The 21701-nt window shown below is 38.7% G+C and overlaps 1 protein-coding gene across 2 annotated transcripts in view; it reads left to right on the forward strand.

The window, feature by feature from the left end:
- CERS6 (ceramide synthase 6) overlaps positions 1–21402 on the forward strand; it is a 281767-nt gene extending 260365 nt beyond the window's left edge. Inside the window, exons 9-11 of one of the 2 annotated variants that reach the window (XM_019727366.3) lie at positions 11944–12100; positions 12667–12690; positions 15476–21402. In XM_019727366.3, the coding sequence (XP_019582925.1) occupies positions 11944–12100; positions 12667–12690; positions 15476–15628 (334 nt within the window). In that variant the 3' untranslated portion in view covers positions 15629–21402. The remainder of the gene's footprint in view (positions 1–11943; positions 12101–12666; positions 12691–15475) is intronic. The other variant, XM_019727367.3, reaches the window with a different exon arrangement.
- Positions 21403–21701: the final 299 nt, after the last annotated feature.

Below are 21701 nucleotides of genomic sequence, written 5' to 3' on the forward strand. Positions count from 1 at the left end.
GAAAAAGAATCACAATCTCAATGAATGTGCATGTTTTGATATATATTGTAACATTACCCACCGAATAGAATATACCAGTTTATATTCCTACCCCTGCTCCCCAACTAGATTAGATTGTGAGTTTTTTGAGGCCCACTAGTATATATCCCCCACAGTTCCTGGCAATATTGGGCATACAGCACAAAAACTTAATAAAAATAAAGTTAATTCCACTTAACTTTCTTGGTTACCCAATAATTAACCAAGCTCCCCTCGCTACCTTTGCTTGCTTCCATGTTATGTCCACAAAAGATAGGTATGTGGCACTGAGCTAAGTATCGGGGATAGCAGTGACCCTGATCAAAAGCCTCATTATCTCAGAATGGATATTAATGGCCAACACAGTGTGAGTGTCAGATTAAAAGATTTTGAGGACTGGACTATGGACTGAAACGTCTTATTTACTACATGACTAACAACCCGTTCTTACGAATGACTCAATCACCTTTCCTAAAAAGAAAAGGATTGAGAATGTGGGCTACCATCATCCAGGTACCACTGTACTAGAACCCAGAGCACTGTTCGAAGATGCAGAGGGGAGAGGGCTGTACACTCTCCTATATGACCGAGTGCCACAGCAATAAATAAATCAGGGCTTAGTTCTCACATGAAGAATCGCATTTTTCCTATTCATCCTTTTCCACTGCTCTGCAGCATCCTGAGGTACTTGTTTCTATGAACTATAATCACAGGGCAGTATTTTTAAAGAGCTATGTTCCTCAAAGATGTTCTCTCCTTTGCTCTTGTTTCTGAGACCTTTATGTCCTCTTGCCAAGATCTCTGCTGTAGCCTCCTACCCACCATCCCCACATTCCCTCTCTCTTCTGATGGAAACTATCACAAACACAGTTTCTAAAAGACTCTTCCTAAATCAAGGCCTTAATCCAATGCATCCCCAAATTGTCCAGGATTTTCTCTTATTTTCCATTGTAAGTTCAAACTTCTCTTCCCAGCAAGAAAGACCTCCCACAAAACAAAGCCATCCAACATTCCTTCCTTCAGTACCACCTTCCAGGTACTCATTTTAACTATTTGTGATTCCTTGTGTATATTCTTTGCTTTTCTAGCCTGTACATATATTTGCTCAAAATGCTGGCTTTGCCTGGAGCACCTATTATATTTAAGATATTCTCCCCCTAACAATCAATGTATTTGATTCTTCTACACTTAACTTTTAACTTTAAGTATATAAGTAGATACTGAGACTTATCCATCTTCAAGGTGATACAGTTGCATTGGTTGGTGAAGGGGAACCCAAATGCCTTAATTTTAGGAGATGTCATTTTTGTATTCAACGTAAGGTGAATTGTGTACTGCTCATAGGGGGAGAAAAACTTAAGAATATTGATATGTTTGACACTGGTATGTGTCCACTGGCATCGAGCTACATATTTAGCCCATGCCTCAGGGCTTGCACATAGATTGAAAATTAAAGACATCAGCATAGTACAACTGGTTGCTGGTAGCTTCCAGCTTTGCTGGATTGAACAGGAATGCGAGCCAAGGGCTGGGGACTCTCACACTGACAAGTCACACCCAGCCCCCTGGTTATATACAGAAGCTACTGATGGAGTGTGAGTGAGCACAGAGCTGGTGACTGCAGCTAACCTATGCTGAGTTTTACTAAGGAATCCCTGTAGCCATTGTAGTCTGGTTAATGTGCCCCGCTGCTGACAGCTAAGGCTCTGCTCGCTGTTCCAGTGTGGGGAGGAGGCAAAGTTATGCAGAGGTTTGCTGCCTAAAGATACACTTGCTCCAGGTTTTAGGCCCTTCATTGGTTCCTTCCTAAAAATGGGGTTTTTTACTTTTTTGCCTTGTTTTCTGCTTTCTTAGTGTCCCTCATATTTCCAGAAGTAAAACTAAACAAAGTGAAACCATTCCTCTTGTTTTGTTAGCCTTAGTTGTCTGGTTATTAAATTCAGAGAAACGAACATGAATCACTTCAGAACAATGCATCTTCCTAAATCAAGGCCTTAATCCAATGCATCCCCATGTATATTATGTGGACTATCTTATATGTGGAGAAAATAAACAGAAAAAGTAAAATTTTAGGTAAATCTGAAAACCTAAGAATTCATAAAGCTGTTTAAGTGAGACTTCAAAGAGGTTTTAGTAATCATCTTGTCTTAGGCCTTTATTTTGTAGATGAGGAAATTAGCAAAAAAAGAAACAACTCAGCATCAGAGCACCTGCAAAGACAGGAACTGAGCATAGAATAGTGTTTTGACTTTTAGTTCACAGATAATACTCAATACTGTCTCTTCTGAGTGAGCTCTCTTCCCACCAACACTCCAAAACAAGTCCAGTCTACAGAAATTATTCCAATAGTTAACATTATTTCAATTCTTTTTGAACCAGAATGCTGTGATTATATATGTTTTCACTGGTCAATTGCCTTGTTATAGTCAATACATGCAGTTTCATATTTGTTATTTTTCTTTCATACTTTTAAAGCCTGCAAAAGTGAAGTTTTCTACATCTCTTTATTCACTCTCCTAGGGTACCCCACTTTTTTGATGTATTCGTTTCCCTTGATTTTTAGCACCTTACAACTCGGTTTTATCAGCTCTGACTTACTCTAGGGAGGCAATTCTTTGTTACAGACATGCTTACTGTATCTCTCTTGCCAGCTGGAAACTACTAAAGATAATGCAGTGCAGTGTTCCTCAAAACTGCAGGCCTGCGATACATTTCCTCTTTGAAGCAACACTTCCAAAATTGTCAGGGACATTTCCCTAAGATTGATTCCTGGAAATATTTAAACAAAACACAAAGATATGGAAAAAGTACTGGCAACACTTCTCAGAGATAAGGTCGGTAGAATCTAATGCAGTGTGGCTCATTATTACATGTTCAGAAATGCCACACATCACATCATATCTCCACACACAGAGCTAATTCGAGGAGAGATTTAATACAACCCAGGAAGAAGAGACTATCCCTTTCTTTCTCCTCTCCACCTACCCCTACTTTTACCCTCCCTCTCCGCCTTCAGCAAAAGGGAAGGAGTGATGTAGGGAGGAGTGGGGGGCAGAGTCAGAGCAGGGAGCATCATGCAAATTAGAGTTTTCTAGAGGGGTGGGAAGCTGCAATCTCACACTGGGGACACTGTGGGGACAGAGCCAAGAGTTCAGTTTCTACGCTCTCGCCCTCATGTGGAAAGGTGCTGGTTCAGGTAGTAAATGGCCATCAACTGTGACTGGATGGCCATCAGCTGTGGCTAGTTGGCCGTCAGCTGTAACCAGTGAGCCATTGACCATTAATATAACTGCTGTGGCTACGCTAGCAGCAAATGGGCGCTAGCAAGAAGATGGTGGCTGAGCTAGCAAACCTGAATTGCAGATAGCACAGCGGATTGCAGTTAGCAGCTAGCAAGTGGGATTGGTTGCTAGCTGCTTCCTGTGTCTCCAACCCAGCCGCCAGCGAGAATATAGTGGTATGACTCCCCTCTCTATGGCTCCGTGGGTGTTCCTTTTTGGCCTCACCGTATCCTGCGTTCTTATGTGGGGAGCGGGACTAGAGACCCCGCCTGATACCCTGCATGACAGACGCCATATGAAAATATGTAACCCAGAGAGCGAGAAGTAATTATGGGCAGAGTGTCAGGGCCAAGAAGACGTGAGATGTAAGAGTGAGGAAGTCAGTCAGGAAGGAGGTGGAAGGAGGCTCTGTTTACCAGGAAAAACAGATGCTTTTCAGTTTACCTTTTGAACCTATCACCCAGGTGGTGCATGCTTGGAGAGTGGGCCTGTGTTTCTTAAAGAGCCAAAGGATATACATTCACTAGAGAGGATATATATTTTTTCTTTGAAAATGTATAATTAATATTTGTTCAGGTTTTTTGTTGTTGTTTTAATTTCAGATTAGCATATTATTTGATTCATTACTCTGGGAAATTTCTGTTGCCTCCGTGGTATGGCAGAGAAAGCTCATAACCAGGCTTCTAGGCACACAAAAGTAGGGCTTCCCTGAAGTATGGACACCTCTGGGACACACACAGTTTCTAAGATGGCACTGACTCTCTTCAAGCTCCTAAACAAAATGGGTGCAGTCTGATTCTGAGGAATGAAATCCTGAGATTTTCCCTGAGCCAAGACTGACTGGAATCTTCTCAAGGGATTTTAGAAAGCAGAAGGATAGCATTCTCCCCCGGTTGCCAGCCTGTGCCTGATGCCTTCTGAACCTCCCTTTTAGCTTTTATTTGCTACAAGTTTTATCAAGAGTACATATCCTCTGTATATATATGTGTGTATATATACATATATATATATATATATATATATATATATATATATATATATATGAGGGAGAGAAGACCAGGTGATAATGTATTTAGATTAAAACCAAAAACCACAATATTGTGACCTAGGATAATTGAATACTATTTTGAGATATTGATCTCCTGACCAAAATGTTGGCATTTTATCTGCCCTGCCAACTTTACAGGTTAATAATGAGATTCAATCTAATAAACATGAAAATTCTTTGAACATCTTTCAAATAGGAGGAAGTATTACTCAAGCTCTCTTAAAACAAATCTTTCAATGGACTAGATAGTGACTCATTTTACTAATGCTTTCTTACCATTCATTTCTAGAGATACTTATTTTCAATCTCCACGTAGCAATCCCAGCATGTAGGCATGAAAATGGCTGCTGTGTGCCTCGTCATCTTCTCTAGGCAATGTGCAGACCACATCACTCCCATGGGCTGCAATGAAGGGAAGAACTGGGTACCCACCACATTGCAGGTTCTTCTGACCCCAAAGCCTTTCCCACACAGAAGTTACTATTTAAATAGCTAAGGAGAAAATATACATGGCACCAGAAACTACCTGTATGGGAAGCCAGAATGGAAGATACTCCCCAAAAGCAAGTAGCTAGACCAGCCTCTCTATGTCCCGTTGTAAATAGCCACACGATAGATGAGACCTTCCTACTGGGCCACTAGGCCTCCCCTCTCCGCTTCCTTGTCAGAGCCCAGTGGGGTCCCTCAGGGACAAGTTCAGTGAATGCCACAAATGACCAAGCTTTTCTATTTTAAGCTGAGTTCATTGATGAGACTCAGAAACTTCAAAGGTGAAACGAAGAATCTCACAACCAGAGTTCCAAATTGGTATGTGGTTGTCTTAGTTTTCTCTCATTGCTATGAAAATTACCATTCAAATCCCCAAGGAAAGATAAAAGGGAGAGTAAGGCAAAGAAGCCAAGGGCAAGCTGTGAGCATTGTGTTCCACTTGGGCCCAGCAGCGCTTAGCGCATCATCGGCCTTGCTTGGAATGGGCCCTACAAAGGACATGAGCCCGAAGCCTCCCTTCAGGGAAGAGAGTGCAGGTCTGGGAGGCTCCAGGGCCTGGTCTTCCATCCTGCTCCTCTAAGTGTGGGGGAATGGTTTTATGTTCTCTTAGAGAACTGCAAAAGTGAGTCCCTGGGCTCTCAGTGTCGCTTAGATGGCCCAGCAGGCTTCGTCCTTATTGAACCTTTCCTTGAAGTAAACAATATTTGGAAATATACAGTTGGCCTAACCTTTCCAAAGAAAGAAGCAAAGAGCAGAGCACAGGGCTGGCCCTCCCATCTTCAGCTGAATTTAGAAAGAGATCTTTGGTTTTATATCTGTATATCTTTCACATACATGACAAGGTGGTAGTGAAAGGCATTAGATGATGTTCGGTAATGGAGATCAATCTGTTAGGATGTAAGAGTTGAATGGGGTAGGCCAACGTGGGAAAAACAGTTAAGTAAACCCAAATGGGTCATTTCAGCAAGAAGCACCTCATATGGCTACTAGAGGCCAGATTAGGAGCCCAAGAGATAAAAATCACAGAGAAAAAGAAGCAGGAAGTGACCAGCTGAGGGGAGCACAAAAGCTAAAGCAGCAGATGCATTAGTGTACTTCCTCTGTCGTAATGAGGTAGTGGGTTGTCGGCTCTGTGCATGGGCCTAGGGTGAAAAACTAAGAAAGGTCTGGGTGAGCGGGGTGAAGAGTGAGCTGAGGAAGAGTAGGGCCTGAGGTGGCTTCCAATCCCAGCTCACGGCCCCTTGCTAGATCTGACCTTGGGAAAGTTATTTATATACTCCCTGTGCTTCAGTTTCTTCATCTGCAAAATAGACATAATGGTACCTACTTCAAAATATATATATATATATATATATATAATTTTCCCACTGGGTTTATTTCAGGAGGCTTAAATGAGTTTGCGCATATAAAGCCTGGGCCCAGTTCCTGTCACTTCGTTAATGTTCGGTAAATATTAGCTAGAAAAAGTGTTCCCCTGTATGGAGATCTCACAGGGATGTCGAAGGGACTAAGTGAAACAATGTATGTAACGTGTTTGGCACGGTGTTCAACACATAGTAATTCCTCAGTAAAGAGCAGTTGCAGAGAACCAGGTAAAAGTCTGTTTTAGGGACATGTAGGCAGCAAAGAGCTAGGCAGAGGCTTGAAAACAAGCATGTTGGAATCAGTATACACCCTGAAGGACATGGCCTTGGCTAGAGGGACTCAGATTGCAGATCAGGAACATAGAAAGGCAGACCAGTCAGTGGAGGGGTTGGGAATTCAGGCAGGCAGACAGCAAATGAGGCACCAAGAGGACAACAACTGATCTGGAGAAAACACCTGCCCCATCCAGGAAGTCACCAAGTACAAACTTCCTGGGATATCTAAGTCTGGCCAGGCTCTGACCTAAAAGTAAAAATAAATGAACTGACCCCATGTCTCACTCAGATGGGAATCCAGTAGAACTGATGTGCCTATTGCTAAATGAAAGACAGATGGCTCATTCATGTTCAAGTTTATCTTGCTGTTAGGGATAGAGAAATTACTTCTGTGAATGCTACAGACTTCGTGAATCTATCATTTAAGGTAGTTGAGCAACCATGCCGCAAGCTACCCAGAAGCCATCCTCCTAAATGAGAACTTGCTGACACACACCAGTGCCGTGAAGGAAGCTAGCTGCGTGGGGCTGTCATTGAAAGAACATTGCAAGTGCAATTTTCAGCCTTGTAGCAGCCTGGACTACACAACCCTTGACCAAAATGCTGCTTAGTCCTTGAGCCTCTATTACCTTAGAAAAGCCAAAACAAAGAGGGTTGTTTATTACAGTGAATGAATTACCTGACTCCTCTTTATCAAATGTTAAGTGCCTATGGTTTTCTTTCAGAATAAATTTTAAATGCTTTTCTATCAGCATTTACTATTAAATGAACAAAACATGCCAGTAGATTATTGATATCCTGAGGTAGAACCTACTTTTCATTTGTTTTGTGTAGGTCAAATGAACACATATGCCAGAGAAACACACATCCTGAAATACACTGAGACCTGTCTGGGAAAGCAAAGTCAAGGCCATCCAAAAACTGAAGTAAAGAACACCCTCATTTTGACTGAAAAGCAAATTTTCCTTTTTAATGTACCCTCACTGGCATGATGTGTGTTCCTCAAAGTTAGACCCTGACCCTGACTTTACTAGAGAAGCAATCTTGGCTCTCTTTGGATATCTGATATGAGTCTAATAACTGTGGTTTTTACATAGGTCATTCCAGAAACACACGATCCAAGGCTTAAAGGAAGCTCTTTGGTGAGGTAAAGGGGAGAAAGGGCTCAGACAAAGTTTGTGCTTACTATGGGCCATGGTCTCGTCATCAGCATCCACTAAACATGAGAATGGTCACCTAACTTTACATTATTAAATTGGATAATAAATTTAAACTTTGAGTTGACAGGTCATGATTAGAATGAAGAAATTAAGCATTGGTTGCAGCTTTTCGGAATAAGATGCCATTGAAGATCCTTTTGCACTGTTCTGTATGACAGGAGACATCCTGAATTCTGAGGCTTAAGGGGAAAGCAGATGTCGCATTGATGCTTAGAATGTGAATGAGTACGGCCTTAAATATCGTAGTAAAATGAGACAACTCTATGGTTTTTATTGCTTAAAAAAAAAGGTTGTAAACTTTTCTGCATAAATGTATGCATCCCCGCACACCCCGCATAGCCTATATAATAATTCTGTGATGATCAAATTTACCATAAAAGGTAAGCATGAACAAAAATAACTACAGAGCATAGTCAAATTCTTATGATTCATTAAACATCCATTAAAATAACTCATCAAGGCTAAGCATTGGGGTGGTAACAAAGGCATCTGCGAATCACCAGTGAATTGCACAGAGCTCAGCTTTGTCCTGCAGGAATCCATTTCTATCTGAATCATGCAGGAAGAAACACAGACCAGATGGAGCCTCCTCATTCCATTGTTTGATAGGATTCTTAGAAAGGAGAGTGTAACCTGACAATCAAGTGATTGCAGTGCCAGCACTTGCTCACACTTTGGCAGAAGATTCTGGCAGACTAGACCTGTTTGAGCAAGCTTTGTACGTGCATGACATGCCATCTAGTGGTTAAGTGAGTCCAACATTAACGTAAAGGAAAATGGTCCTTTCTGGTGTCATATTACCTCCAGCCTCTTCACCACTTGATTTGAGCCGCTGTAGAATGTTTTATGCTGTAGGCTAACTGTAATTTTTTTGGGGGGTGGGGGCGATCTATTTTTTGAGAAGCCACATGTTGAACACAAAGTATTGGAGTGTGGGGAGAACATTGATAGAGTAATTATGAAGCCAGAGGTTACAAATTGACAGTGTTTGGCCCACCGAGTACTTATCCATTTTATTGTATTGAGGCATAAGTCACATATACAGTGTGGTACTCAGATCTTCAGTGTACGGCTTGAGACATTTTTACATTTGTAAATGTTTATGTTTGTATAGGCCATGTAATCACCACGGGGATCAAGCTACAGGGTGTTTTCAGCATCCCAGTAGCCTCCCTCATGCAATCCTCCCTCAGCATAAACACTATTCAGAACTCTGTTCTGGAGATTCCCAATGGCATCGTTAATAAAATATTTTAATCATGTTTTAATAGTGTGCCCAAACAGGGACAGTTTCCTCATCTGAAACATTCTGTGGCTTAAATGAAAAAAGGCCCTGTTTCCTGGGTTTCTTTAAGGGTCCAGATGACATAATGATCTCTCTTTCCCCAGTCTAAATCCCCAGTATATTGTTTTTCTCACCAATTTTCTCACTAAGAGATATATCCATTCAGTGCACTGATTGTTTTTTCCCAAGTGTCTCTGCAAGTAACCAAGTCAATTTTCAAAGAAATCCCATTACTTTTGAGCAGAGTGCCACTGATTATCATAGCAAAACCGATGAATTCTGATGCAGCATTGCAGAAATTAATATGAACACCATGTCACCAGCAACTACGTGACACCCTGTTCAAATTAAGTCAAACAAATTGTAATGGTGAGAAAGGTTCTCAACCTATAATCCAGCAACGGCTGATTTGTAATGAATCGCGTAATGCAGTCACTGTTGCTATTTCTATGGGACCTCTTCCTGGTCAAGTTAAACTAAATTCTCTCTGATGTCAAAATGAATAGTATGTCAAGAAGCAGAAGTAGTTCTGAAATAAAATTATTGTTATTATTCCAGAGCTTTCTTGTGCATACCTGTTTATTTAATTACTGAACAAACAAACACACAATCAACCAATATGTCTAGTGAGCCTGTTACTTCTAGGTGTTTTGCAAGGTGCTGGAGAAAGAAAAGATAGAAAAGGTGTATGGGTCCTACCTCACTGCCACGTATTGAACCTTGTTTAGACCAACATGTTGTCCCCGGCCTGCAAACTGGTGTTTAAAGAGATGGCTGCCTCTTGGGATAATAAACAAGGCAAGAATATAGACACTATCCTAATTTATTCCTTTTTACAAATAACTTGTGTTTTTTTCCTAATTATTCAGCATGGATTTGAAACAGAAAAATGTAAAGAGGAAAATATACACATCTCTAACCCACCAAAGAAAGTCTATAACGGCTTTGATTAATTCCTTTCAAGGAAGTATTATTCCCTTCTTTTTCTGTGTGTATGTGCATACATTTATTTTATGGAGTTGAAATGATACGTGTTTTTTTTCCATTATATGAAACTGTTGAAACATGTTTAATACTTTGAATGACTTCATAATTTGTGGAATAAGAATGAAAACTACGTTTTTTTTTAACCATTCCTGTTACTGGAAAATTTGATTAAAATAGTTACAGAGATTTAATGTTTATGTATTTAAAATGAAGTCTTTGACTTTCTACCATACTCAATGGCCAGAATTTTCAGAATATTGTTAAATAATATTGGTGATGTTGGCTGTCTGTGGTTTGTTACCTGATTATAAAAGCAAAAAAATCTGATGTTTGTTAAATATGATGACAACTGCTTATTTGAGATGCTTAAAAATCAGAGGAAAGAAGTCCTTTGAGTCCTAATAAAAGAAAAAAATCAGCAATATAGAACTGAACATTCCCAGTGTCTTTCAGTGCTGTTGAAATAATTAGGCTTGTACCAATTTGGCCTTTGGATATATAATACATTACATTAGTAGATTTCCTAATACTGGTCCCCCTCCATCAGAAAGAGTACTACCATAGCATAGTGTGATAGGCTTTTAATGAATTGTGAAATTCACTTCCATATTATTGATTTGGGGAGTTTAATGTCCATGTTTTTTGTGCATTGTTCTTGAGAGACGACTAGTGTGGCAGAGTTAGAGACAACACTACGTTCTCATTCTGGTCTATAAATGTGGATTGCTGAAACTGGGGATGGGGAACCCGTTTATGTCTGTTATTCATTCTCCTTTTTTCTTTCTCTCCTCCCAACTGCAATAAGTAGCTTTATTTTCTTTTGTGAATTCATAAAGTACTTTTCTTTACCTCTTGCAAAGCACTCATTATACTCTTATATGAAAATTATCTGTATATCTGCCTTCTGTTCTTGTACTGGTGGTTTGTGTCTTAAATTTTTCCAAGAGTTTTCAACCCCTCCCCCTTGGCCACTAAGTGTTGTCCACCTAACCTCTCCTGTAGGGTCCCAGCAAAGCACTCTATTGGCAGATGGTGGAAATACACTTCGATGAGTTTTGTCAACACCCTTAGACCTCCAAACCAGCCCTGCAGTAAACTAAGGAGGAAAGCTGGGAAGTAAGAGCGATTCCAAAATTCTGTGGTATCGTGCTCCTCTGTGGCAGCAATGAGTCCAGAAGGCATGAGTCAACTACAAAAGGCTTAGGAGCAGACAGTAGGGGTGGGAGCCAAGCACTGAAACCAGCCCTCACATACCTGCCCAGGTAGCTGCTCTGTTCTGGTCCTGATGCTGGATTATAGAAAGAACCATTTACTTCAAATACTTTTGCCCACCTCAAGTATATGCTCTTAAAACTAAGTATATTCATTATATTCTAATAATTTTTTTTTTAATCCTTCCAACACTCATCTTAAGTTACCACTTCAAAATGATATTTTTCAATTGTCAATTCTTTCCCAGGGGACAGCTTTCAAAATTAAGGGCCCTCTCAGGACTTCTCTACTAGACTATAAACCAGTTGAGGACAGGAACTAAGTCTTAAGTATGTTCTAGCTCCCACTGTGCTAGGCATATAGTTTAAACTTAGCTAGTGTTTCTGGAACTAATTAATCTTTTTTTTATCTTCACTGTGATGTTATTGAGTGGTATTCAATGCTTCTTTAAAAACCAAAAGCAGCTTCAAAAGTTTTCTATCAAGCAGAGATAGAATCACAACCAAAAACTTAATGGAAACGAATGGAAGAAATGATAACAAAACTAAAAGGGGAGCATAAGTATACTATTCAAGCTAGAATCAAAATGAATGTTTGTCAGCAGGGGAGTAGTTCAGGTGATGACTCTTCAAAATATCTGGTCAGCCTTGCAGAGAGTGAGTGGTTAGTTGACATTGTTGACTTTCTGCTTCTGTGCAGTTACTAGAGTTCCTTTTAAAGCATGAAAAGTTGTGTTCAATGATGCCTTTCTCCTTTTCCTTAGGGTGTTAAATACCACATTATTTGAAAGCTGGGAGATCGTTGGACCTTACCCTTCTTGGTGGGTTTTTAACCTACTGCTGTTGCTAATACAAGGCTTGAACTGCTTCTGGTCTTACTTGATCGTAAAAATAGCTTGCAAAGCTATTTCGAAAGGCAAGGTAAGATAAAATTCATCCTTTCCAATATGTGCCAGAAAATTATGATTTTTGGTGGTTCCACTGAATCAACAAGAACATTATTTATTATTTCAAATTTCATCAAACTGATATGTTTTTCCAAAATTTAGCATGACCTCCTGGAATCACAAACCAAATTTTATTTTCTTCTATTTCGTTCATTTTTTAAGTTGTAGCATTGCTTTGCTGGTGACTATTCCCAGTTATCTGTATTTATAATTTTAGATTTAATGGTGATACATGATTTGTTGTGTTCTTTCTCTCCATCTCTCTGCCTCTTTTGGTCCTTCTCTGGTTATACTGAACAGAAATTTAATAACTTCTTCCCTTTTGTGAGAAGGGCTGCTTGATGCCAGTATGCCCATTTATGCTTTTTTCAATAAAATTTAGTTGACTCTTTTGGGCTGAAAAACATACTCATGAGGCTGATATGAATAAAGCTTCTTGAGTCCCAATCCCTCTTTGTAGAGCAGTGACTTTTCCAGAACATTCTCTGTGACATTTTCTTACTTTCGTTGTTTGTTCTCTTCCTTCTGCCACCCTGGAAGGCTGGGAAGTGGAACCCTTTACATGTAAGTCTCTCACAACTCTCTCTCCATCCATGTCCTAGATGCCACATTAGCCTATTGGAGGGGCACTCAGAAGCTTCTTTCCATGTGTATTGTTCTGTCTAATCTGTTGGCACTGATGGAGGCTTTGACTGAGGTGTGGCTCTCACCAGCTGCAAAGGAGCACTAGGAACAGCTCAGTTAACGCCCTTTCGTGTGAGCTTGCGCTGCTAAATTTTGCATGATCCAACAGAGAAGGAGAGGAATTTCTTTTCATTGGTGTTTAACACATTAGCTAAAATCAGAACGAAACCAATGTGAAGTAGGAGAACAAGAACCAAGTTAGGGAGAGGATCAACACAGTCCAGAATGGAGGCCTTACACCAACGTTGCCTGGTCTGCCCTGGACCACAGCGCAGCACTTTACCACTTTGTCCTCACTGAGGTAAACAGAGCTGAGCCTCCCACAGAGGGGCTTGGGACACCTACTCATGTACTATGAAGCCAATTCTCAGTGTCAGCGCTATAGAAATCCAAAATATTTTGAGCAGTTAATTGTTTAGAAGCGCAAGTTTCTTGTTTTTCCTCTGTGACCTCTTACTCTTTGAAGTGAGCGTGTATTTTTATTTTAAACATGCTTCTGTTTTCATTTGGATACATACACATTAAATCTACATTCACAATACTGTCAGTGGGATAACAATAACTGAAGACACGAGGATGCCATGGATTAAATTACTTATGTCCTTACACCATTGCTGTTTCCACCAGACATACTGTCTTCTCTCCAGCTTATGCCTTCAACTTTATGAAGAGATGATCATTAATTTTATTCCAGCTCTCAGGCTTCCGAATATTTTACCTGCCATGGCTGGTCACCTAGGACAGTAAGACTTATCTTGGCCATGGGTTATGGATTCTATTTTCTTGTGGGTTATTTTGAGACATTGTAAATTGTTCCTTTCTTTGAAGGTAACATAACTGTAGATTTTTTTTCCAAATGCAATTCAATATAATCTTACTAAGCATTGGAATGTAAATTAATCGGAGAGTGCTCTGAAACTTGAGTTTCTTTTTCTATTAGCAGCTTAATTTATAACTAATGGACTTCGAAGGGTAGTACAGCTCTGCAATAACACCGTCTTGGTGACACATGGTGCTTTTGTTTGTTTGTTTGTTTTGTTTTTGTTTTTTAAGTTAAAGTATCCTTATAATCTAGTCATTTTGGTGTTTCAGTATCCAAATCTTCTTGTAGATGGTCCTTGTGAGTTCAGCCTCATCTCAAGGGACACTGGAGTGAGGTCCATATGTATGGTATTTATTCAGTCATCTCTGGTTAGAATGGAGCAGTAATTCTCAGCTCTTACTTTCTCCTGTTCCTACCCACCTGACAGAGATGACATTTTCTCAGTAATGGTGGCTTATCCATTTGGAATGGCAGTGGATTCCCAGGGTTGTCAAGCTGGAGAGTTGTGGTGGCACAGAGAGAATGTGATGTGAAAAATCCCCCACTTTATTCTAAGGGGGGATTATATATGCCAGTTAATATACCTCCCAAGAGACTTTGTCAACCTCCCCAACCTACCTCTAGTCACTCACAGGTGACTAGATTGGAAACATTTCTATGACACCAGGTCTCTATTGCCACCCACGTTAGAAAGTAAGTAAACAGTGCTCAGTTACTCAAAGGTCTTAAGGCCTGTTGGGTAAAAGTGCTTACCATAATTTAGACTTAGAGTAAAATGTTCAAACTATTTTAATATTAAAAGCAGTAGAGTATTTCCTAAATTTCTCCCTAAATTACTTCCTTGCTCGACATTATGATTTTTTTTAAAGTTTATTGGGGTGACAATTGTTAATAAAATTACATAGGTTTCAGGTGTATAATACTATAATACATCATCTATATCTCACATTGTGTCTTCGCCACCCAGAGTCAGTTCTCCTTCCATCACCATATATTTGATCCCCTTTACCCTCATCTACCACCCCCCATTCTCCCTTCCCCTCTGGTAACCAATATAGTTTAGTGATTTTTTTTTTCGTTCTTTATAGTAATGTATAGATTTATATCCTGGTGCCTTATGTTACCATCCTCATTACTTAATGAGACTAAGTGGAGGACTGAAGAACTCTGGAATGATGGGAGTCAATTCATGATGGTCCAATCATTAGATTTTCCTTGGGAAATATTTTAAACTAAACCTCACCTAGCAGGTTCCCAAAAAGCTGCCTCCTACTGCCATTAGTTATTATGTAGCATATAAAACAAAATTTCTACTTCTAACAGACATTAAAAACACACAAATTAAATCATGAAACAATGCATTGCAAAACCAAATACGAATGATGTTTTGATGGCCTGAGTTACTGAATATCTCCATTACTGTAGTTAATTGAGAGCTGACTTTGATACTCAAGGAGAATGTGATCATCAGAGTGTAAATTGATTTCGTTTGTACCAAATTCCTATAATGCCCTTCCAGTAGTACCGTATGCCACTTGGCCAGTAAAAATTGGGATTCATGATCTAGTACATTCTCAATATAGAAAAGTACCTTAAAGAGGTCAGCAAATCTAGGCCCCTGTGGTACCTAAGTCCACTTATATTTCTTGATATTTGACTTTGTCACCTAAAATGTATATCTCCAGTAAAGTGGAACTTATTACTTTGGCAAAGTTCCTATCCTCTTTGATTTTTTAATACTTGCATCTGTTTCCCTCATGTATGATTGCATGTAATTCTGAGCATGCCATACCTTAATGATTCCTTAGGAGCTGGCTACACTCACCTTCTTGTATTCCACAGGTGTCCAAGGATGATCGAAGTGATATTGAGTCTAGCTCAGATGAGGAGGACTCGGAACATCCGGGGAAGAACTCCCACACTGCAACCACCACCAATGGAACCAGTGGTACCAACGGGTACCTCCTGACGGGCCCTTGCTCCATGGATGATTAATTACTCAAAACTACAAGTCCCGAACAAAGTGAACTATTTGCTCCTGGAAGTATTTAATAAGTTGCAAATGCAGTTCCTTTCATAATATCTCAGCACCAGAAACAAAAATTAGGATTATCAAAGCATTTTTGAATAGTGCACTGCCATATCCGTCTGTGAATGAAGAATTATCATTCTCTATATGTAGGCATGCTGTATGTAATTGACACAAGGGAACAGTTTTGCATTTGTATTGTCTTAGAATATTATTTATTTTTTGTATTTGTTTGTAAATCTGTGGACAAAAGAGGATTTCCTCACTCCTTTTACTCTCTGGGTTCATGACAGAGAGGGAGATGCTCTGTCTGCTTCTACCCCTTTCTACTGCTGTAACCCAGTCTGCTAGGAACATCAGCTTAATTTGTTTATTAGCGCAAGCAAAATCCCGTGTAAGATTCCTACACCGCTCCAAATAGGTTTGCTTTCTTTGTGTCAGTGCCCATTTTGAAGTTGCCTGTAATCTCAGTGACCATTCTCCCAGTATACAGTTTAAACAGGATGAGGTTGGTTTTTTGTCACTCTTTCTGGTCAATTAGTAGTTCCAATTAAAGAGTATAGTTATTGGAGGGCTTTTTAAATATGGCTTTGTATTCAGTTTCTTTGGACTAGACTTCATTTCTTGTGCAGACAGCTAAGATTTCTTCAGTGAGTGTGGTAGCTAGTTGGAGATTAACCTGGTAGGTTACAGAGACCTTTTTATTCTCTATTTTGAGGTCAGTGCCGCTGAAGGAAGACATTTGCTTAAGGTCACAGTTACAAAGAAATCACTCTTAGGGTTGGGAGTTTGTCCCATGATCTGAGAATAACATAAAACGAGCGGCTGATTGCAACCAGGTTTCTCCACTTTCCCTGTAATTAGTGCCATCGTCTGTCATCTCATGAAAAAAAATAATAAAGAAGAAGCTACGTATACTTTGCGACAGAAAAAAGAGTTTCAAGAGTTGACAAAGGTCACCTAGTACAAAGCACTTTATTGCACCAGCTTTCAAGACAGTGCCCTATCTAGTTTTTATTTTTTCTGAGCAAAATAAAGCCAATGGGAGAAAGACTATTTTACTTTTTGTCTTTTCTTCCAAAACATAACCCAGAATGACTTTCCTGTTACTCAAAAATAAGTCCTTTTGTTTGCTTCTTTGAAGACTTGTTCAGTTTACAGGAATTTTTACTCAAACAAGGCTATTGCCAGAAAAACAAAAATTTGACTGGATAGTGGCAATTGTGAGAAAGATTACTGAAATTTAAGTTTCCATCATCATCTACATGGCAGTGTTATTTGTGTATAGTTTAGAAAACCATATACATAAACCAAAGATTTTATCTCCTTTCTTCCAACTTCTAGTAACAGAATAAAAAGATATTACAAATACTTACAAATCAAAAAGACCATCATCTAAAACAAGAGATCAAAACCACAACACAGTAATATAAATAAGTGAATCAGGGCCTAATGAAGACAATAGCAAAATACTAAAGGGTAAGTGTCCTGCTCAGAGCCATTTCAATTCTCTGCAATTTTTTGTAAACAAAGTTTTCTGCTCACAATTTGTAACCTGTAAAATGATAGTTAAAAGAATGCTCCCAAACAAAAACCTTACACTGTAATATTAAATCTGTCCCCCTCTAGTTACAAAATGATATGTTTCTGGTATGGTCCATAGTAATCATTGAAGAGGCTTGGAAATATGTTTGCTTATTTATTGAGAAAACAGTACAACTAATTCTTCATGGAAAGCCTTATTATTTTATTTCACAAAACAAGAATATGTCTAGTGGTGTAATTTGTAGATGGGTTTGCGTTTGTAAGACCAATCATAAAACATCAAAAATACTTGTTAGTCATCTGAAATCTGCTAAGATGCAGATAAGTAAAAAGTAACAGCAAGCATGTTATAGCTAGAACATTTTGAGAAGGTGAATTTCTTTTCTTGTCAACTAAAACATGGGAGAAGACTGAATTGCACCTTGCTTCAGTGTCTGGAGCAATCCCTTTTGACAGGTAAAAACAACCAGAGAACCACAGTGTGTTCAAATTTGGATCACCTGACACTTATTAGCACAGAAGAATAATTTCAAAAGCCCAGCTCATAAAATAAAGGATTCGAAAAGTTGCATAAAATGAAGTAATTTGAGTCTGTCCTTAGCAAAGACAAACCTAAACAATCTTGTTTTTACCAAAAGACACTTAGAAGGAGCACTGGGAATACTTAGAGCCTCTCTGGCCGATGGCATTAATTTAACACAGTCCTCAATGAATCTACAGATTTTTATTTCCTTTTACATTTGAGGGGAAACAGGTTTTTTTGACTAATCAAAATGGTGTTTGTAGGCCTCTAAGGGTGAAGAATAATATATCTCTTTCTACTGCTCTCCCATGGTGGCCTGATAAGGCTGAAAGAAAAATATGTGAGATATCTTATCTTCTACCTGTGCCAGGCCATAGCTTTGGAAGTGTATTTTGTAAATTCAACTGTAGATTAGTGAGAGTATTGTTTCTCAATAATTAACTTAGCCTGTGTTGAGATCTCCTTCCTCCTGGTCACATTCAAACTTTCCCTGGGTACAAAGGGGTATGTAGGAAGGAATCTAGAAAAAAGTAATATTTTATTCTTTCATGTTATAGCTTTTCTAGATCTCTTAGTGGGGAAAAAAGTAGAAAATCAAGTAGAATTGGCCTTTGGTCAATAAATGTGTGACCTATGTATGTATAATGTATGTTTCTCCAAAAACGTGATGAAACCAAAATATCACTGACTCATCCTTACCCATTTTCTTTTCATAAAAACCATCCACCATGTATAATAGAAACTTCCCACCTCTCTCTCAACTTCCTGTTCATGCTGCCCACACAGCTGAGAATGGTAGAATTTGTTCAGCCTCTTAGCATTGAAGCTAAATACGGCTGAGTCCAGATCATAGAGTATCTAAGGCCAGTATATAAGCCAAATACAGTTCTCATTTCTAAATTTAGTCATATGACCATTAAGAATAGGGAAATAACTGTCAGTATTTTGGATTATTAAACTATATGTTGGGAAAAAGTGCATATGATTGCTGCTTCACCCCAGGATTTTATTAACATCCAACTCCCACACAGCTGCTACTGTGTTTCCCCGAAAATAAGACCTAGGCAGACAATCAACTCTAATGCGTCCTTTGGAGCATACATTAATATAATACCTGATCTTATATTATATTACATTATATAAGACTGGGTCCTATATTATATTACATTAATATAAGACCGGGTCTTATTTTACTATAAGACCCGGTCTTATATTAATGTTTGCTCCAAAAGATGCATTAGAGCTGATTGTCTGGCTAGGTCTTATTTTCGGGGAAACAGTGTAGGTAGACAGTGGTGTCCTGAGGTAATATCATAATGAAAAGACACCTGACACAGATGAACTAGGCAGAAAGGCAGGTTCTTCAAGAAAGCAAGCAGCTGAGTGAGAGAAATAACTCTTTAGTGAGATAAGATTACCCACGTTTAGACAAAATGGTGAGTAAACCTCAAAATGTTCAGTTCTGTTGCTAAACTTTCCATTCTGAGCATATGATAGAGTTTGAATTTGGTCAAACTGAATGCTTTCACCTTAGGTAGAAAGAATCTGAATCTTCCACTTTGTGTATTTCAGCCTCATTGTTATTGGGGCTGAAGCAAAAATCAAATTTTACTTCAGCAAATATGAGAGCTCTTCACAAAGAACTTTAAGGACACCCATAATTGTTCCCAATCTGTTCATGAATTTGCAATGATAGTTATTTTATCCCTTTCTTGGAAATGTTAATGCCAAAGTTGCCTGAATATTTGAGTGCTTTTTCTTAATGTAAAGTAAAAAAGTACACAGAATAATTCCAAAGGTGTTAAAAGATTCTGTTTATCAGTATATATGATGATGTTGTGATGTCCAGAGAGGCTTCAGTAAATCCTTTGGGAATAAAAGGTTATATGTTTACATTTCATGTGCTATTTGAGGTCTTAAGATTCTAATTAGCTTTTTTTTTTCTTTGTCTTTGGCTGATTCCTGCTTTGTAGATAAGTAATAGTAGCCCTGAAATATTTCTAACATTCAAATAAGAAAAAAATCAGATGAAAATCAGCCTGATGAAAAAGTGATGACAAATCACTTTTGGTGTCTAAGTAACTTACATGGAAGGAGAAAATGCAGTTAGCTCTTGTTATTTCATTTGCTGTCTAGCATGCTTTCCATGGAAGAATACTCTGAATAATCATAAACAATTCTTGAAGTCATGCAAAATGCAGCAAGATATATTTTTTAATGAAGATATTGTTGTCCCCAGAGTCAATTTAAGTTTCTTTCGGTAAAATAACATTGTGCCATTCTCAAATTACCAAATAGTAATTAGCACTGGTTCACTGTGTCGGCATTTTTGTTTTTCATAGGCCAGAACAGAGCCTTGTGATTTGCCTTTGTGCGCAGAGTCTCTGCCCCTCCCCTAGGGGGTGCTCAGTTGATATTGAAGAGGCATGTCCATTTGTCCACTCTGTGCTGTTGGAACTCCTCTAATAAGTTCTCAGAGGGAGCATACCTGATGCTGGCTTTCATGGAATAAATTGTATTAAAGAGTATAAAATATTGTAAGTAATTTATTAAGATCTGCAGACACCCAAAGGAGAACTCCAGTGTTTTCCAGGTATTTCCAGCTTGAATTCAACCTGAAGCCTTTGAAAGGAATGCATACCAAATGGCCACATGCTAAGACCCCATCAGATCAAAGAAATAAGGTCTCTGCAGTCAGATGGTATATCATGTCATGTCTGCACCAGACCAGGCATTCTCAAGATTGCCCAGGAAGTGATGGGAGGGGACCGCTAGCCTAATATATGTGTTGTTTGTCTCATTCACTCACATTCCTTTCAGCCTCCTGGAACTCTTGATAAAAGGAAGCCAGAATATTGTGACCTTCCTGCTATCAATTTCCCAATAGGCTTTGGGTCAGTTGTGTACTCACACTTCTTTCTCTGCCTGATGCCATTTTTCTTAAAAAGTATTGTGTCCTTTTAAGCCTGTTATCTTTAACACAGATCCATGAAAGCTTGATTTCCTATTTTGGTGTATGTTGCATGGCCTAGAAACCAGGGAATAACAGCTGTTGGTATGATTTCTATGTTAAGTGAAAAAAGCAGATTTTATAGAGATAATTTTTTTCTTTTGGATCTACAATAATTTCTTTTAAACTGTCATTGTAAAACTGCCCTTAAAAAATTGGTGGTGTTTAAAGATTAGTTGCCAAAGAAAAATTAGGTCTGTAATAGGAACAGTTATGTGGTGATTCTGGAACTTTAACTTAGAGCTTCATTAATTTAAACATGAAAAACACCCTTCAAGTTTGAGTTCCGAAAGTTTCGTAAAGCCTCTAAACTCATGATTTTCATCAACTCTTTGCCCACGTAATCAGTTACCTCCATAGTCATTTGTTGTCATGGAAGGGGGAGGTGGTAGTTTTGGGATTTGATTTCTTTCAGTTTGCAGTGAGAAATAGGATAGGCTAACAAAACCTTTTTTTCTTGAGACAATTCAGTGCTTGAGCATCTCTGTCAGAAACGGAATGATGTACTGTTAGCTGATTAGAATTATTTTATGTATTGTTATTGTGTTTTGCTGATTTTTATATGAAAATATAATTATTCATCTTTGATCTCTGGAAGCAGTCATAATTATGAAGATCATTTTACTTTGGAAACACTTTCATAATAAAGATAAGTATTAAGAGTGCAGTGTAAATGCCCGTTTCTGTGAGCACTACCCAGCTTTTGTTGGTGATATGTCACACCTTCCTGGACAAGACTTATTTCTGGGCTTACATCATCTTACTAGTTTCAAAAAAGCCTCCTCAAACTCCAATAATCGTTATAATTACTGAGCAAGTATGTTTTGTTTATATGATATATATATAATAGATATACATTTCTTAGCTATATATGCATGCATATATACACACATATTAGCTATATCTATAATATATATTATAAATATATATGTGTGTGTATATATATATACATATATATTAA

The sequence above is a fragment of the Rhinolophus sinicus genome, chromosome 17 (assembly GCF_057876585.1).
Source record: "Rhinolophus sinicus isolate RSI-liver-muscle chromosome 17, RSI-T2T, whole genome shotgun sequence".
Classification (NCBI taxonomy): Eukaryota; Metazoa; Chordata; class Mammalia; order Chiroptera; family Rhinolophidae; genus Rhinolophus; species Rhinolophus sinicus.